At 41.2% G+C, this 19,376-nt stretch overlaps 1 protein-coding gene across 1 annotated transcript; it reads right to left on the bottom strand.

Annotated features, from left to right (window-relative positions):
* Nucleotides 1-1,401: 1,401 nt before the first annotated feature.
* LOC115509747 (cystatin-13-like) lies at nt 1,402-17,168 on the bottom strand. The gene is made up of 3 exons (XM_030309046.1): nt 16,941-17,168; nt 5,199-5,312; nt 1,402-1,485 (listed from the first exon to the last, which is right to left on the bottom strand). The coding sequence occupies exons 1-3, from the start codon at nt 17,166-17,168 to the stop codon at nt 1,402-1,404; spliced, it is 426 nt and encodes a 141-aa protein (XP_030164906.1).
* Between the last annotated feature and the right edge of the window lie 2,208 nt (nt 17,169-19,376).

Here is a 19,376-nt window from a genome sequence, read left to right as displayed (position 1 = left end):
TGTCAGCCAGGTGGCCTCTGATCTTCACTATCTCTCATATGTCTAAGATGACATGTGTCATCTAAGTAGCTCCTGTGCTACTACTGACACTGCCCTGGCTGGCCTTGACCTGCACATTAGTGCTGCAGTTTCCACATCCAGGTTTCAGAAAGTGCCTCTTTCTGGTCATGTTAACTATCTTCATTATCTTAGCCCACATCTACACACACACACACATACACACACACACACTTGTGCACAAACACACACACAGTGGTAGCCAACCTCCAACATGACCTCCACTGATCCTCATCTCCTGGTCTCACACCCTTGTAGAGTCCCCCCAACACTGAACCAGAACTAATCTGGGTGGCAAATAGTACAAGGAAGAGGTGATGGTGTGTGACATCTGAAGCTGGATCACAAAGGGCTCAATGCCCTTTGGCTTCCATCTTGGTCTCTCAGAACATTCTATCTGGAGGAAGCCATATGAAGCACATAGAAGCCCTGTGGAGAGACTGACATGGAAGAGAACAGAGATCTCCTGTCAATGGCCAACGTCAACTTGTAGTCATGAGTGTGAGCCACCTGAGAAGTGGATTCTCCAGAGCCAAATTAACCCTCATGTGAGGGCAGTGTAGTCAATGACTGAGTGTAGATACTCAGACACTCACTCAAGAGAGACAGTGACACCTGGAAACACCCCACCAAGTCTCCCTCAGATCCCTGACCCACCGACACCCTGAGAGACTTAAATTTCTTAAGCCACTAGGGGCAGGGTGATTAGACACGCAGCATTAGATAACTAACACATAAAACTGTGCACACACACATACACAAAACGGCTTACTATCCATGAAACATCAATCCCCTTGCATTTTTTCTGTTTCACGTCAAAACCAAAAGTACATTGCAAATCTAAAAATGACCCAACTATCTTCCAGTTGGATTGGTTGTCTAAAACTGTTTCTAAACCATTGGACTGTATCTTCCCTGGAGTCCTAGGCAGGGAGATTTTTGTGGAAATCCATGGAAGGAACACTCCCAAATAAGTCAGACCCTCAGAACCTTGATGAAATAACACACGAGCTCAAAACAGTTGAGCTTAGTTAGTTCTCCAGAAACAGCTGTCAGTGAAAAGTAATTTGTCCTCAGAGTTCAATGAGATATTGGAAACAGGCTCATACGTTCTTCCGTTTATTGGTAGCAGATTGTCCTGCTAGTAGATGGCAGAGTCAATTAGAACAGGCTGATCAATACTGTAAAAAGGCATTATGTTCTCAGTATCAGCCCCTAAAGAGTAGATAAAAAAGCAAAAAAGTCACAAAAATGAAGTCAATGGGTCAGTTTATTTTAATGTTTTGCAAATGTCTTTGCTTCTTTAAAATGGAAGTGAGAGCAGCTGAATATGCTAGAAGATAATTAGACCTCTTTGCATTGTTTCTTCAGCATAGTGAACTCAAATTTCCAAGGTTTGGTTGCAACAATAAAGGTGCAATAAAACATCTAAAAAAGACAAAAAGAATAATCAGCTTATAAGAAAGAAAAATAAAAAGCAAACAAATAAACATATGTTTCTATTTCCAGGTATCAGGATTTGGCTTCAGGGTGGCTAAAGGCTGCCTGAGCCAGTCATGCCTCCACAGTCTCTGGAACTGTTGAACCTGAGGCCATCTGGGAGAGGAGCCAGCCTCATTCACCAGGATGGACCACTGCCAATTCATCTCCATGTGATCTGAAGCCATCATGGATGTCTGAGCCATCATGGATAGCTGGACCCCAGAATAGCTGGACCCCAGAAACTGATTATTCTCAGAAATCCTCATCTCCAGATCTGTTGCTCATCTAGCCACCCTGACTTCCCTGCAGCCCACTGAGACTCCATGTTGCATGGAAAGCCCAGTGAATCCTACCCAGGAGCTACAACCCAACAAGAATAGTATAGAGTCCTGTATCCCTTGGTGAGGCTGGTCAAAATCAGGCCAGAGATGAGAAGCAAAGACTGCAGCCAGGGAGCTAAGGGGACACACAGAGCTCTTCCCAGGGCCTGCAGAATGAGCAGAATTTCAGGTTCCTGGTGTGGGATGAGTTCAACTAAAATCTTTATTCAGTTAGAATAAAAATATAAACTAGGAATGCCTCCACTATATCAATGGAAACATGAATGGCAACATCCAATATAATTGAAGTTATATAAGATAAAAATACTGATATACAAGTACTGATAAAAAATCAGCTTGAGGAATAAAATAGGACCAAGCTACCAGCAATCCAGACAGACCATTGGAGAACTAAGGCCAGTCCAGGGATGCATCCCAGCTAGAGTGGCATCTGGGATGGGTTCATCTGGTTCCCAGCAGTGGTAGGAAGGGGAGAGAGTGGATTTATCAGAGAGTTAACTAATTGCTTAATTTCTGGATCAGCCAAAGTAGACAGGAAACAATCAGAAAGAAGAGAAATTGAAAAACAAAATATCAGGATCAATTCTAGAGGACATCTAAACAATGTATATCAAAAATCTTTAAGAAGCGAAAAATTACTAAATGAGTAGTTCAACTTCCAGGAACTTTACCTGCATGGAAACAATAACCAGATATACATTCAAATAGAAATAAAGGATATTAATTAAAGCACTGTTCATAATAGCTAAAAATTCGGAAAACGTAACCAATTCTCAGGAATTGGCTTAGAAAAATGTGTAAAACCATTAAATGAAATCACAGTTTCACTATATGATGCTCTCACATAATTTTACAGTTTTAGAAATTCTTAGAACTTATTATTAAGTGAAAATCTAGATTATAATACAGTAGAGAGTATGATCCCAACTGCACAAAATACAAATATAAAATATAGGAAAGTTTATATAAATAACAATATATTGACAGTGGTAAACTCTACATAAGAGTATTTATGGTTGATTTTAAGTAATTTAATACTTTTGAAGGTTCCAAATTTTCTACATGAAATGAATCAGGCCAATAACTATTTAAAATCATATCAAGTTTTAAATTTATATTCCAAAGAGCTCAGATGTTTGCCTTTTCTTCATTTCTAAATCCCAACAAATAATTGAAGGAAGTGTTTAGGTCAAATCTATAAGAGTTCTATGAAATGAGAAAGGACCCTGTGCAAGGACAGAGACAGAGAGGATTCTCCATGTGATAAGAAGTGGATGCAATCAAGGTGATGAAGTCTTCTGAGCAGCAGAAGCTCCATGTAGAGGATGAGATCATAAGAGGAAACCAAGAAAGCAAACTGTCTCTAAACCCCACAAGACTTGAAGTCATCCTCAATTCTTCTCTCACTCTCCATGGCCAATCCATCAGAAATTCGAACCAAGCCTTTCACAGACATCCAGAACCCAGTACCTCTAGCATCCTAACCAACATCAGACTCCTACTGATCTTGCTGTCTCCATCCCTGCCCCCATGCTGGCTCTTCTCCATGTGTCTCTCCATGTCTGCACTCCTATTTCTACCTGGCATGTCTCGAAAGCCCAATGACTTTTATGGGCTGTGTCAATGGGCACTTTTACCCTATGACCTCTACTGTCTGTGCCAAGGGTGCCTTTGCCCTCCAAGAGCTGTGTCAGTGGGCACTCTTGCCCTCTAACCTATATAGACCACACCAATGGGCACCCTCTGGCTTCCAGTTGAGTTCAGCCAAGGAGAGACAGAGGCAGGAAGTGGGAGGCATGAGGAGTTGAGGTCAGAGTGTTCCAATGGGTTGGCTGTGGTTCCTGACAGGGACCCACAGATTGCTCCAGAAAAAAAAAAGATATTAAAAAGAAAATCTTAATGATTACGAGGGATATTAAAACATCTCAACCTTACTAGAAATCAGGGAGTGACAATGTGAAAAGGTGACAAGATCACCTTTCTCATACATCAGAATGAAAACATTTAAGACTCAACCCCAAGTGCTGAGGGAACATGAACAACAACACACACCACTGATGAAAGGTATGCTGGTTCAGCCACTTTGGAGAGTAAAACAGGTTGTAAGTCACATGTGGTAGCCCACGAACGCTTAAGCTGCATGTGTGGCAGTATGGTGGCCCCACTCCCGAGCCCCCCCTGCCCCGGGGGAAAGTCCCAAACCTGCTCAGTCAGCACCTGTCTCAACAGTCACTGCTTCACTTGTTAAAAGTGAAAATTTAAGACAACCACAGGTATGTAAAATAGCAAGATAGTTACATACAATGTAATACAGTCATATAAGAGCTTAATATGCACTAATACAAATAATTTTAGCCAATTTCTATATACATTAAATGACCCAAGAAATCATTTGGCATACATAATATTAGGTTGTACTAACATAACAAATCTCAAAATATATTGTTGAGTGGGGAAAAAAAGAACAAGAGAAAGTTCCAAAATTTGTGTACCTTTTGAAAAATATGCAAAACTCTACATACACAGATTAAATATTAAAAAAAAAACTGGTTAAGAACACCTCTCTCTCTCTCTCTCTCTGCCCCTGTCCTGTTCACACTGTCTTTCTCTATTTCTCAAAATAAATTAATAAACTTTAAAAACCTTAAAAAATAAAAATATTACTTAATTGAAAAGAAGTTCTAATAATTTATAATAATAGCCAACTTTCTAGATGTAGCCATCGACTTGCATTTGTTATTCATTAGAATACCTACTATTCATTGGAATATGAAGATGTGTTTTATTTGCACATTTGGGCAATTTTCAGGAACCACTAATCTGCCATTATTTTTGCTTAGCCATGTGTCATGCCAGCTTTAAGTATATACTAAATAGGTGTCTTCTGTGAAGACACAGAAATATACATACTTGTATATGCAGCTTCAACTATGAAAAAGAAAAAATGGATCTTCTATGAAAAGATAACCAAAACAAATTTGAAAAAGTGGAAAGGAAAGTTACATCTGTCCACCTGAACCTAGCCCAGCTTGCACAATAGTGAGAAATAATGAACAGGTGTCTATATGTGTGCTGGTGGGGGTTAGGGGAAGGTGGCATCAGCAAAAAAAAAAAACAAAACAAAAAACAAATAAACAAACACCAATAAAAACGATAGAAACAATCTCTGTGTCTACAATCTGGCCATCCTGGATCCTGAATATGATCAGAATATGGTTTAGAAAGGAAACTAGAAAATCAAAGCAGGATTGGTCCTATTGATGTTCTCAGTCTGGTACACAGACCTAACTAAGGACTGCCCCCACTTGAGGCATATACCTTTTGCATTTGGGGGTCCTGTTGTAATAAGCAGTTTTCATTTTCTCCTGAAATTTTCTTGCACATTGTTCGGGCAATTTTGACTTCAAGAAAGTAATCCAAACTCTCTGTGACCTGTCAAGGAGCAATTTAAAAATTAGAGATCATAAACGAATACATGATATCAACTGTCATCTCTGATAAACGAGTATGTCGTTGACTACTTACAGCTAAGACTGTCTCCCTGTCTGCCTCCCTCCTACAGTTTCCTTGCCAGAAACTTTGGGATAACTGGAGGGGCAGGGGTTCTTCCCTTGATGCCTCTCCTTCTGTCTGTCTCTCATCACGATGTTGAATGTTAAATAATGACAACTGTCCCCAAGATAAGGCAAGAAAACTATCCCCCCAAAAATGCTTTCCCCAGAAAGGTAATGGTTTGCTTATTGGAGCCAGGTAAATAAACAGCAGAGTTAAAATATCTTCATACTTAATAGATATTGGGGGAAGAAGACAAGACATCCCAGGACTCAAATTTACTTGGAGGGTATTGCTTCTCTCTCTAGCTTCTCTCCTCGGTACTTTTAGCAACCCCTTGTGATACACTCTCCTAAGTCCCTGACTTCAGGTCCTCTTCTTTACCTGTGCAGAACCCCCCACCAGCCCTTGTATTCCAGAGGCACCCAGGGGAAATTGAAATGCACAATGGCAAATGGAGACTTTCATTATTTAAAAGTGAGAACAAGGTAAGATTTTACAAGACTTAAGGGAGAGAAAGTATTAAAGAGAATGACTAAGTTAAACAGAATAATTGACCCTAGAAGAATCAGAGACAATTCAGAAAATACAGTAAGCATTTTGGACATTCAAAAAAAGTTGCCCAGACATTAAAACAAAATGGTTGTGGTGGAAAGAATTCTAAGTATGGTTCTTGAATATCATATATACTTTACATTTTTTCAGTTATGTATATATGTGTATATAAAATGTTTGTAAGGACAGAGCCAACTGCCCTCAGGAAATGATGAGTCAGAAATTGAGTCTTCATTTCCATTTTTTAACTCAGCAACATCCAAACATACTCCTAGAGTTTGTTTTTATGATGGGATAACAAGTTTCTTAATGTCAATACAATCAGCTTTTGGGACTGGATCGATCTTTGTGGTGGGGGCTGTCCTGGGAACTGTAGGGTGCTTAGCAGCATCCCTGGTCTCTGCCCACTAGATGTCAGCAGCAGCCCCCTCTGGTTGTGATGACCAAAGATGCCTCCAGATATTGCCAAAAATTCCCTACCAAGCAAAATCCACGCCCACTTAAGAAACACTGCTTTATATCTGAGTAATACTTCCAAGTTAAAATTATCATAAAAACAAACTGCTCTGAATCATACTCAATAGCCACCAACCAACCACCAGCCCTATCTTGACCCCTGATTGCCCAGAAAAGGGAGGGGAATGGGGGTCCTGGCTGCTGAGGCAGCCCTGCCATAGACAGGCCCTCTGACCCTCCGGCTACGGTGTCCCACTACTCACACTTCATTCATATCACTTAATCAGTAACATGTGCTCATTCCTAGCAGATATCCTGGGTTTAAATCTTGGCTTTTCTACATACTAGCTGTGTGTCCCTGAGCAAATTACTAACCACTTCTGTGGCTGTTTCCTCTTTAAAGTGCAAGAAAGTAGTTTCTATGTAATGAGTTGTGAGATTTGAATGAGCATATGAAAAGCAACCAGGCCCCAGGGCTGCTGGGTAGTTAAGTTTCTGACTCTCTGGCTAAAATGAACAAATCAGGAGACTATAGATGCTGGAGAGGATGTGGAGAAATGAGAACCCTCTTGCACTGTTGGTGGGAATGCAAACTGGTGCAGCCACTCCGGAAAACAGTGTGGAGATTCCTCAAAAAATTAAAAATAGATCTACCCTATGACCCAGCAATAGCACTGCTAGGAACTTACCTAAGGAATACAGGAGTGCTGATGCATAGGGGCACTTGTACCCCAATATTTATAGCAGCACTTTCAACAATAGCCAAGTTATGGAAAGAGCCTAAATGTCCATCAGCTGACGAATGGATAAAGAAATTGTGGTTTATATACACAATGGAATACTACTTGGCAATGAGAAAGAATGAAATATGGCCATTTGTAGCAACAGGGATGGAACTGGAGAGTGTGATGCTAAGTGAAATAAGTCATACAGAGAAAGACAGATACTATATGTCTTCACTCTTATGTGGATCCTGAGAAACTTAATAGAAGACCATGGGCGAGGGGAAGGAAAAATAAAGTTACAGAGGGAGAGAGCCAAAGCATAAGAGACTCTTAAAAACTGAGAATAAACTGAGGGTTGATGGGGAGTGGGAGGGAGAGGAGGGTGGGTGATGGGCATTGAGGAGGGCATCTGTTGGGAGGAGCACTGGGTGTTGTAAGGAAACCAATTTGACGTTAAATTTCATATTAAAAAAAGGCTTCTGACTCGATTTTGGCTTAGGTCATGATCTCGTGGTTATTAATATGGAACCCCACATTGGTCTTGGCAGTGACAGAAAAGAGCCTCCTTGGGATTTTCTCTCTCCCTCTCTGTCTCTCTGTCTCTCTGTCTCTCTGTCTCTCTGTCTCTCTCTCTCTCTCTCTCTCTTAAACTTTAAAACAAAATAGAGAAAGAAAAGGAAAAGCAACCAGAGTTGACCCTTGAACAACGTGGGGGTTACAGGAACAGTCAAAAATCCAAGTGGAAATTTTGACTCCTCAATAACTTAACTACTAATAGAAGACTTAACAATAACATAAACAATCAATTAACACATATTTTGTGTGTCGTATATATTCTATACTGTATCCTTGCAATAAAGTAAGCTAGAGTAAACAAAATTTTATTTAAAAAAGTCATAAGGAAGAGAAAATATATTTACAGTACTGCACTGTATTTCTTGAAACAAATTAGCATATAATTGGACCCATGGTGCTCATTTTTACCATCATTCACCTCGCACAAAATCTATAGCAGAGCCTTAGTCAACTGTGAACTAGAGCAAGTGGTTGCAAACTTCTTCTTTAAGAACTGGAGGGTGAATATTTTAGGCTCAGAACACACAGTCTTCTCATTGCAGTGCAAAAGTAGCCTTAGACAGCACTCAAATAATTCAGGTGACAATGCTCAATAAAACTTTATTTATAGACACAGAAATTTAAATTTTATGTAATTTTCATATCACAAAATACTATTTTTATTTCTTATAACCATTCTTAGTTCATGGGGCATACAAAATAAGCAGCAAGCCAGACTTGCCTGGAGGCTATAATTGTCTAACTCCTGATATAGATCTTTGTACGTTTAAGTTAAATCATCCAGTAAAATAAAGCTCTTTTCTTTATATAGAACCTGTGTGTGTGTTACTAAGTTTAATCTGAATTATCACCAAGCACTTTTCTTTTTGCTTTTTTTTTTGTTTAACATTTATTTATTTATGAGAGACAGAGAGAGAGAGAGAGAGAGAGAGAGCAAGTGGGGGAGGGGGAGGGAGAGAGGGAGACAGAATCTGAAGCAGGCTCCAGGCTCTGAGCTGTCAGCAAAAAGCCCAGTGAGGGGCTCGAACTGACAAATTGTGAGATCATGACCTGAGGTGAAGTCAGACACTTAACTAACTGAGCCACCCAGGTGCTCCAAGGAATTTCAAATACCTCTGTTCTAGCCTCTTTTTGAATCCATTTCAACCTGATTCTTTTGAATTCTTACCTGCATTCAAGAGTTAACATGAGCTGAGAAATAAAATGTACATTCATGGGGGGAAAGTAGCACACAGTACAAAATAATTTATAATTTGGAGGACATGAGAATTTGCAGTATATTTGATTAAATACCTGCCTATAAAGCAGAACCATTTATTTGTGGAAGTGAAAAAGCACAGATAAAGAGAAGTCCATGAAAGTATAGTTTTGGACAAGGTGAGAACTTCATTAAGGACAGGCACTAACCATAAATGAGACCCAAAGACAATTGATATTTATGAGGCTTTACTTTAGCCACCCAGTGGTGAGGGAGAGAGTCAAAGTCTGTGTGTGTGTTGAGGATGGACAAGGGGTCAAATGTCCCAGCCTCATAGAGGATGAAGCTGCCAAATGAGCCTTCTCTCCTGACCCTGTTAAGAAAAGAGTAACCTGAGTAGGTTCCTGGTGACCTGGAGGGATGTACAGCAAAGGTTAGAAGGAAGAGGGGCAAGAGGGGACAGAGCTAGCAAAAGAGGAAGAAAAGCAAAAAATGCATCCCTGTACTACATGTCACTTTGATGTTGCAGGGTAGCCCCCATGCCCCATTAGCCACTCTCTCTTCCCTTTCTTAAAGTCCAGCCAGACTGGCTGAACCCCCTTTCCTTCTGTGTGCCTACTGATTATTCTCTGGGGTTTCCCCAAACCACAGTCCAATCATCGTTCTCAGGAGACAGCACTGGTACTCTCTTCTATGATACAGTCCATATTCCAATTCCTCCAACTAGTCCAATAACATCTTTTATATGTTTTTTTTAATTATTCAAGAGATAAGACAAGACCACACATTGAATTTAGTTGTCCTGTTTCTTACATCTCCTTTAATCAAGCAGTTTTCCTGCTTTTTCTCCTTGTCTTTCATGACACTGATATTTTTAAGAGGTCTTACATAATGCTCTATAATATGGATTTGTCTAACTGTTCCTTCGTATTACCTTCAGGGGATGGATTTTTTTTCTCCCAAGATTTTATTTAAGTTCAAGTTAGTTAACATATAGTGTAGTATTGGCTTCAGGAGTAGAATTTAGTGATTCATCACTTACATATAACACCCAGTGCTTATCACAACATCACTCCTTAATCCCCATCACCTGTTTAGCCTGTACCCCCACCCATATCCCCTCTAGCAACCCTCAGTTTGTTCTCTATAGTTAAGAGTCTCTTATGGTTTGCCTCCCTCTCTGTCTTTATTTTATTTTGTTTGTTTTGTTTTATTTATTTTATTTTATTTTATTTTATTTTGTTTTGTTTTGTTTTTCCTTCTCTTCTTTCAGGGGATGGATTTTAGACAAGAACACAATAGAAAGATAAGGTTGTGTCCTTTCCATGACATCACATCAGGAACACATGATGTCAATTTGTCCCAGTGTTGGTGATGAGCATTGGGTGAGCCAGGCATTCACCAGATTTCCTAATTGTAAGGGTATATTTTCCCTCTTATAATTAATGAAAGAATCCCTCCAGCAATTTGCCCTCCACACTGTCCCACCAAGTGGATGTAGGATTCATTGATGATGTTTGCCTGAAGTAGTTGTTGCCATTATGATTTGCTACTTACATAGTCTTTTACATCTAGAGGTAGGCATTTGCCTGTAAAGAAGAGCCTTCCCTTCTCTGTCCTGGTTCCTTTTTTTCAGCAAAAGCTGGACGTGCACTTTCTTTGCTTTTTCACTGTCACAATCCATGCCTGTAATTACTCATTTTGATGATACCAGCCCAAACTATCCCAAACTGGGCCCTTCAAGAGCCCTTCTTGGGTTCTCACCTATGCTTTCTGATATGACTATAATAAATTCTGTTGAGATCGAGGAAGATGGCGGCGTAGGAGGACGCTGGGCTCACCGCGCGTCCTGCTGATCACTTAGATTCCACCTACAGCTGCCTAAATAACCCAGAAAACCGCCATAGAATTAGCAGAATGGAGTCACCGGACCCAAGTGCAGATGAGAGGCCCACGGAAGAGGGTAGGAAGGGCGGCGAGGCGGTGCGCACTCCACGGACTGGCGGGAGGGAGCCGGGACAGAGGGGCGGCTCGCCAGCCAAGCAGAGCCCCCGAGTCCGGCTTGCAAAAGCAGAGGGGCCTGACGGACTGTGTTCCGACAGCAAGCGCGACTTAGCATCTGGGAGGTCATAAGTTAACAGCTCTGCTCGGAAAGCGGGAAGGCTGGAGGACAAAGGGAGGGTGAGCTGCGGAGCCCCCCGGACGACAGAGCTCAGTTTGGCGGGGAACAAAGGCGCTCGCCAGCGCCATCTCCCCCGCCCATCCCCCAGCCAAAATCCCAAAGGGAACTGGTTCCGGCCAGGGAAATTGCTCGCTCCGCGCAAACACCCAACTCTGTGCTTCTGCGGAGCCAAACCTCCGGCAGCGGATCTGACTCCCTCCAGCTGCCACAGGGGCCCTCCTGAAGTGGATCACCTAAGGAGAAGCGAGCTAAGCCTGCCCCCCCTGCCGCCGTGCACCTTGCCTTCCCACCCCAGCTAATACGCCACATCCCCAGCATCACAAGCCTGGCAGTGTGCAAGTAGCCCAGATGGGCCATGCCACCCCACAGTGAATCCCGCCCCTAGGAGAGGGGAAGAGAAGGCACACACCAGTCTGACTGTGGCCCCAGCGGTGTGCTGGGGGCAGACATCAGGACTGACTGCGGCCCCGCCCACCAACTCCAGTTATACACCACAGCACAGGGGAAGTGCCCTGCAGGTCCTCACCACACCAGGGACTATCCAAAATGACCAAGCGGAAGAATTCCCCTCAGAAGAATCTCCAGGAAATAACAACAGCTAATGAGCTGATCAAAAAGGATTTAAATAATATAACAGAAAGTGAATTTAGAATAATAGTCATAAAATTAATCACTGGGCTGGAAAACAGTATACAGGACAGCAGAGAATCTCTTGCTACAGAGATCAAGGGACTAAGGAACAGTCACGAGGAGCTGAAAAACGCTTTAAATGAAATGCAAAACAAAATGCAAACCACCACGGCTCGGATGGAAGAGGCAGAGGAGAGAATAGGTGAACTAGAAGATAAAGTTATGGAAAAAGAGGAAGCTGAGAAAAAGAGAGATAAAAAAATCCAGGAGTATGAGGGGAAAATTAGAGAACTAAGTGATACACTAAAAAGAAATAATATACGCATAATTGGTATCCCAGAGGAGGAAGAGAGGGAAAGGTGCTGAAGGGGTACTTGAAGAAATAATAGCTGAGAACTTCCCTGAACTGGGGAAGGAAAAAGGCATTGAAATCCAAGAGGCACAGAGAACTCCCTTCAGACGTAACTTGAATCGATCTTCTGCACGACATATCATAGTGAAACTGGCAAAATACAAGGATAAAGAGAAAATTCTGAAAGCAGCAAGGGGTAAACGTGCCCTCACATATAAAGGGAGACCTATAAGACTCGTGACTGATCTCTCTTTTGAAACTTGGCAGGCCAGAAAGAATTGGCACGAGATTTTCAGTGTGCTAGACAGAAAAAATATGCAGCCGAGAATCCTTTATCCAGCAAGTCTGTCATTTAGAATAGAAGGAGAGATAAAGGTCTTCCCAAACAAACAAAAACTGAAGGAATTTGTCACCACTAAACCAGCCCTACAAGAGATCCTAAGGGGGACCCTGTGAGACAAAGTACCAGAGACATCACTACAAGCATAAAACATACAGACATCACAATGACTCTAAACCCGTATCTTTCTATAATAACACTGAATGTAAATGGATTAAATGCACCAACCAAAAGACATAGGGTATCAGAATGGATAAAAAAACAAGACCCATCTATTTGCTGTCTACAAGAGACTCATTTTAGACCTGAGGACACCTTTAGATTCAGAGTGAGGGGATGGAGAACCATTTATCATGCTACTGGAAGACAAAAGAAAGCTGGAGTAGCCATACTTATATCAGACAAACTAGACTTTCAATTAAAGGCTGTAACAAGAGATGAAGAAGGACATTATATAATAGTTACAGGGTCTATCCATCAGGAAGAGCTAACAATTATAAATGTCTATGCGCCGAATACCCGAGCCCCCAAATATATAAAACAATTACTCATAAACATAAGCAACCTTATTGATAAGAATGTGGTAATTGCTGGGGACTTTAACACCCCACTTACAGAAATGGATAGATCATCTAGACACACGGTCAATAAAGAAACAAGGGCCCTGAATGACACATTGGATCAGATGGACTTGACAGATCTATTTAGAACTCTGCATCCCAAAGCAACAGAATATACTTTCTTCTCGAGTGCACATGGAACATTCTCCAAGATAGATCATATACTGGGTCACAAAACAGCCCTTCATAAGTATACAAGAATTGAAATTATACCATGCATACTTTCATTCCACAATGCTATGAAGCTTGAAATCAACCACAGGAAAAAGTCTGGAAAACCTCCAAAAGCATGGAGCTTAAAGAACACCCTACTAACGAATGAGTGGGTCAACCAGGCAATTAGAGAAGAAATCAAAAAATATATGGAAACAAACGAAAATGAAAATACAACAATCCAAACGCTTTGGGACGCAGTGAAGGCAGTCCTGAGAGGAAAATACATTGCAATCCAGGCCTATCTCAAGAAACAAGAAAAATCCCAAATACAAAATCTAACAGCACACCTAAAGGAACTAGAAGCAGAACAGCAAAGGCAGCCTAAACCCAGCAGAAGAAGAGAAATAATAAAGATCAGAGCAGAAATAAACAATATAGAATCTAAAAAAACTGTAGAGCAGATCAACGAAACCAAGAGTTGGTTTTTTGAAAAAATAAACAAAATTGACAAACCACTAGCCAGGCTTCTCAAAAAGAAAAGGGAGATGACCCAAATAGATAAAATCATGAATGAAAATGGAATTATTACAACCAATCCCTCAGAGATACAAATAATTATCAGGGAATACTATGAAAAATTATATGCCAACAAATTGGACAACCTGGAAGAAATGGACAAATTCCTGAACACCCACACTCTTCCAAAACTCAATCAGGAGGAAATAGAAAGCTTGAACAGACCCATAACCAGCGAAGAAATTGAATCGGTTATCAAAAATCTCCCAACAAATAAGAGTCCAGGACCAGATGGCTTCCCAGGGGAGTTCTACCAGACATTTAAAGCAGAGATAATACCTATCCTTCTCAAGCTATTCCAAGAAATAGAAAGGGAAGGAAAACTTCCAGACTCATTCTATGAAGCCAGTATTACTTTGATTCCTAAACCAGACAGAGACCCAGTAAAAAAAGAGAACTACAGGCCAATATCCCTGATGAATATGGATGCAAAAATTCTCAATAAGATACTAGCAAATCGAATTCAACGGCATATAAAAAGAATTATTCACCATGATCAAGTGGGATTCATTCCTGGGATGCAGGGCTGGTTCAACATTCGCAAATCAATCAACGTGATACATCACATTAATAAAAAAAAAAGAGAAGAACCATATGATCCCGTCAATCGATGCAGAAAAGGCCTTTGACAAAATCCAGCACCCTTTCTTAATAAAAACCCTTGAGAAAGTCGGGATAGAAGGAACATACTTAAAGATCATAAAAGCCATTTATGAAAAGCCCACAGCTAACATCATCCTCAACGGGGAAAAACTGAGAGCTTTTTCCCTGAGATCAGGAACACGACAGGGATGCCCACTCTCACCACTGTTGTTTAACATAGTGCTGGAAGTTCTAGCATCAGCAATCAGACAACAAAAGGAAATCAAAGGCATCAAAATTGGCAAAGATGAAGTCAAGCTTTTCGCTTTTTGCAGATGACATGATATTATACATGGAAAATCCGATAGACTCCACCAAAAGTCTGCTAGAACTGATACATGAATTCAGCAAAGTTGCAGGATACAAAATCAATGTACAGAAATCAGTTGCATTCTTATACACTAACAATGAAGCAACAGAAAGACAAATAAAGAAACTGATCCCATTCACAATTGCACCAAGAAGCATAAAATACCTAGGAATAAATCTAACCAAAGATGTAAAGGATCTGTATGCTGAAAACTATAGAAAGCTTATGAAGGTAATTGAAGAAGATTTAAAGAAATGGAAAGACATTCCCTGCTCATGGATTGGAAAAATAAATATTGTCAAAATGTCAATACTACCCAAAGCTATCTACACATTCAATGCAATCCCAATCAAAATTGCACCAGCATTCTTCTCGAAATTAGAACAAGCAATCCTAAAATTCATATGGAACCACAAAAGGCCCCGAATAGCCAAAGGAATTTTGAGGAAGAAGACCAAAGCAGGAGGCATCACAATCCCAGACTTTAGCCTCTACTACAAAGCTGTAATCATCAAGACAGCATGGTATTGGCAAAAAAAACAGACACACAGACCAATGGAATAGAATAGAAACCCCAGAACTAGACCCACAAACGTATGGCCAACTCATCTTTGACAAAGCAGGAAAGAACATCCAATGGAAAAAAGACAGCCTCTTTAACAAATGGTGCTGGGAGAACTGGACAGCAACATGCAGAAGGTTGAAACTAGACCACTTTCTCACACCATTTACAAAAATAAACTCAAAACAGATAAAGGACCTAAATGTGAGACAGGAAACCATCAAAACCTTAGAGGAGAAAGCAGGAAAAGACCTCTCTGACCTCAGCCATAGCAATCTCTTCCTCGACACATCCCCAAAGGCAAGGGAATTAAAAGCAAAAGTGAATTACTGGGACCTTATGAAGATAAAAAGCTTCTGCACAGCAAAGGAAACAACCAACAAAACTAAAAGGCAACCAACGGAATGGGAAAAGATATTTGCAAATGACATATCGGACAAAGGGCTAGTATCTAAAATCTATAAAGAGCTCACCAAACTCCACACCCGAAAAACAAATAACCCAGTGAAGAAATGGGCAGAAAACATGAATAGACACTTCTCTAAAGAAGACATCCAGATGGCCAACAGGCACATGAAAAGATGTTCAGCGTCGCTCCTTATCAGGGAAATACAAATCAAAACCACACTCAGGTATCACCTCACGCCAGTCAGAGTGGCCAAAATGAACAAATCAGGAGACTATAGATGCTGGAGAGGATGTGGAGAAACGGGAACCCTCTTGCACTGTTGGTGGGAATGCAAATTGGTGCAGCCGCTCTGGAAAGCAGTGTGGAGGTTCCTCAGAAAATTAAAAATAGACCTACCCTATGACCCAGCAATAGCACTGCTAGGAATTTATCCAAGGGATACAGGAGTACTGATGCACAGGGGCACTTGTACCCCAATGTTCATAGCAGCACTCTCAACAATAGCCAAATTATGGAAAGAGCCTAAATGTCCATCAACTGATGAATGGATAAAGAAATTGTGGTATATATACACAATGGAATACTATGTGGCAATGAGAAAAAATGAAATATGGCCTTTTGTAGCAACGTGGATGGAACTGGAGAGTGTAATGCTAAGTGAAATAAGCCATACAGAGAAAGACAGATACCATATGGTTTCACTCTTATGTGGATCCTGAGAAACTTAACAGGAACCCATGGGGGAGGGGAAGGAAAAAAAAAAAAAGAGGTTAGAGTGGGAGAGAGCCAAAGCATAAGAGACTGTCAAAAACTGAGAACAAACTGAGGGTTGATGGGGGGTGGGAGGGAGGGGAGGGTGGGTGATGGGTATTGAGGAGGGCACCTTTTGGGATGAGCACTGGGTGTTGTATGGAAACCAATTTGTCAATAAATTTCATATATATATAAAAAAAATAAAATAAAATAAAATAAAAATAAAAATAAAAAAATAAAATAAATTCTGTTATTTTAATGGATATTTTATGTTTCATCCTGGAATAATAAAAGATGAATCCTAATTAATTTTCCTCCAAAAAACCCTAAAATAAAATTAATATATATTTGGCCAAAGACATTTCTCAGCTCTTTTCCACTCCCTGGTCTCTGTGGCCCTCCATGAAAATGGTACCCCCATGACTGCATCTTGGAGAGAAAGAGCAAGAAGAAAATGCTCACTGACCTGCTCCTGGGATTTCAGGACCTTCACCACCTTGTAGCTGTACTTGTCTTTGCTGGTCTTATTAAATCCTTTCATGGCAAACCACAGTGCTTGTTGCACATAGACGTAGGTTTCAGGGATGTCTTGGAATTTCCTCACCACCTTTGGCCTGCCCCAGGCATGAACACTTCTGGATACAAGGGCCACAGTGGCCACCAGGAGCAGCAGGCTCTGGCAGAGTCTGGCCATGGCACCTCAGCCAAGGGGGCACACGCCTTGTTCCTTTTTTCCTTCCAGGGCTGGACTGGGCTGGGCTGGCCCTGCTGCTTCTGCACCCCTAGATCTTCCTGGCACTGCTAGGAGTGAAAGAGGGATAACTTCTGTTATCTTTGTGTCTTCTGGGCTTCTCTTTCTCCTTTCCCAAAGAGAAGAGGAGTGAGAAATCACAATCACAATTCAGAGCATTTTCCCATTTTGGCTGTTTCTTTTTGGAACGATGCATGCCTCCATGCACTCACAACCTTTCCCTTCCCTACCAGGAGATTCCTGCCTCCTTGTCTGTGAGGTCCCAACACATCCACTGCAGGTGCCTGCCTGTATCAGGTTTCTATGCACAGAATGGGATAAGGACCTGCAACAGACACACTGCCACAGGGAGAACATTGGTCTCAAAACTCATCTTATTATTTCCTCTCCAGGAGCATGTATGAAAATCCTCAGCCAGAGCCTTTGTCCTGCCTCAAAAGTACCCCCTGCATCTCCCCTGTTTCCAGTCAGGCTCACTATCAATCACACTGAGATCTATTTATGGAGTATTATTGAGTCGTGCCAGGCCTCATAATAAGGATGTCACATGTTTCTCTTATTTAATCAATTTAATCATCCCCTTTCGGGCCACATAACGAGTAACCCCTTTTTACACAGGAAGAAAGTGGGACTCACAGAGAGTTCAAGTAAATGCCTCAGGCTGCTTGACTGAGTGTCATAACTTTTGCCTGCCTGACACATACCTTCATACTTACCTCAGTCTAACAGATGAGAATGTGTAGATCACAGCTTGTAGTGTAAATTTGTTTTTGAGGAGATTCCATTCTACTACAGAAGGTGAATCAGGATGTAGTTTGTGAGACAGAGGCACAACAGTTAATGTGTTAAATATAGGTAATGAAGAAACAAATCGCTTGAGAGATGTAGGGGTCAAGATCAGACCACCTCAAAACGAGCCACTTTAGCATGAAGATTATTTTGATTTAAAAAGCAATCAAAACCAGGGCTCCCAGGTGGCTCCAACTCTTGATTTTGGCTCCAGTCATGATCTCATGGTTCATGATCAAGCCCCATGTTAGGCTTCACACTGACAGTGCAGAGCCTGCTTAGGATTCTCTCTCTCCCTCTCTCTTTCTCTCCCTCTCTCTCTGCCCTTTCCCTGCTTGAGCTCGCTCTCTCTCTCTCTCTCTCTCTCTCTCTCTCAAAATAAATAAATAAACTTTACTTTTTTAATTTTTTTTATTTTATTAATGTTTATTCATTTTTGAGAGAGAGCACTAGAGGGGGAGAGGCGAAGCAAGAGAGAGACACAGAATCTGAAGCAGGCTCCAGGCTCTGAGCTTTCAGCACAGAGCCCAATGTGGGGCTCAAACCCACAAACTGTGAGATCATGACCTGAGCCAAAGTTGGACGCTTAACCCACTGAGCCACCCAGGTACCCCTAAATAAACTTTAAAAAACTAAAAATTAAAAGTAAAAAACCATCAAAACCTAGTAGATTCAGGAAAAGTTCTTTACTTCCTTCCCTCCCTCAATTGCCCAAAAAGAATTTAGATAGAGGGCCTGCTCCAGAAAGAGAGCTACCACCACAAACAACTATATTATGCTGTGAACAAGGTATGGTAGACAGGAAGGAACCTAGCAAGGCCTGTTGGATCAAAGCCCTCTCTGTGTTCCATTGTTTCTGTGGGCCCAACAAAGATTTGTTTACCAAACATCTATTCTTTTTCATTCTTCCTGAGGATTACATCCCTTCCCCCTTGAAGTTCCAGACCCTGCCCCTTTTTCCTTAATTCAGAATCACATGCATACCTCAGTTTGCCTGTCTTTGGAATTTCCATATCTGTGTGGGTTCCCCATGTATATGAAATTAAATTTTATTTTTCTCCTGTCAATTTGTTGCATGTCAATTTGGTTCTTAGTCTGGTTAGAAGAATCTTGAAGGAGACAGGAAATTTTTCCTCCCCCAGCAGAGACAAAGGCAGAATCCATAAGTTGTGTTCATCACAGGCAAGCAGTAAGTACATCTTGCCTAAGTTGAACAAGGAATGTGATGGCAGAACGAAAAGACACCTGATATCCATCAGACACTAACTACACATGAGTTCCATGGAACACAGAATATTTATGATGTCTTATGTCAACCACACAACAATGATGCTATCCTGGCTCCATGTGTCCTCACCCTAG

The sequence above is a fragment of the Lynx canadensis genome, chromosome A3 (genome assembly GCF_007474595.2).
Source record: "Lynx canadensis isolate LIC74 chromosome A3, mLynCan4.pri.v2, whole genome shotgun sequence".
Taxonomy (NCBI): domain Eukaryota; kingdom Metazoa; phylum Chordata; class Mammalia; order Carnivora; family Felidae; genus Lynx; species Lynx canadensis.
This window is presented reverse-complemented; position numbering and strand designations above follow the sequence as displayed.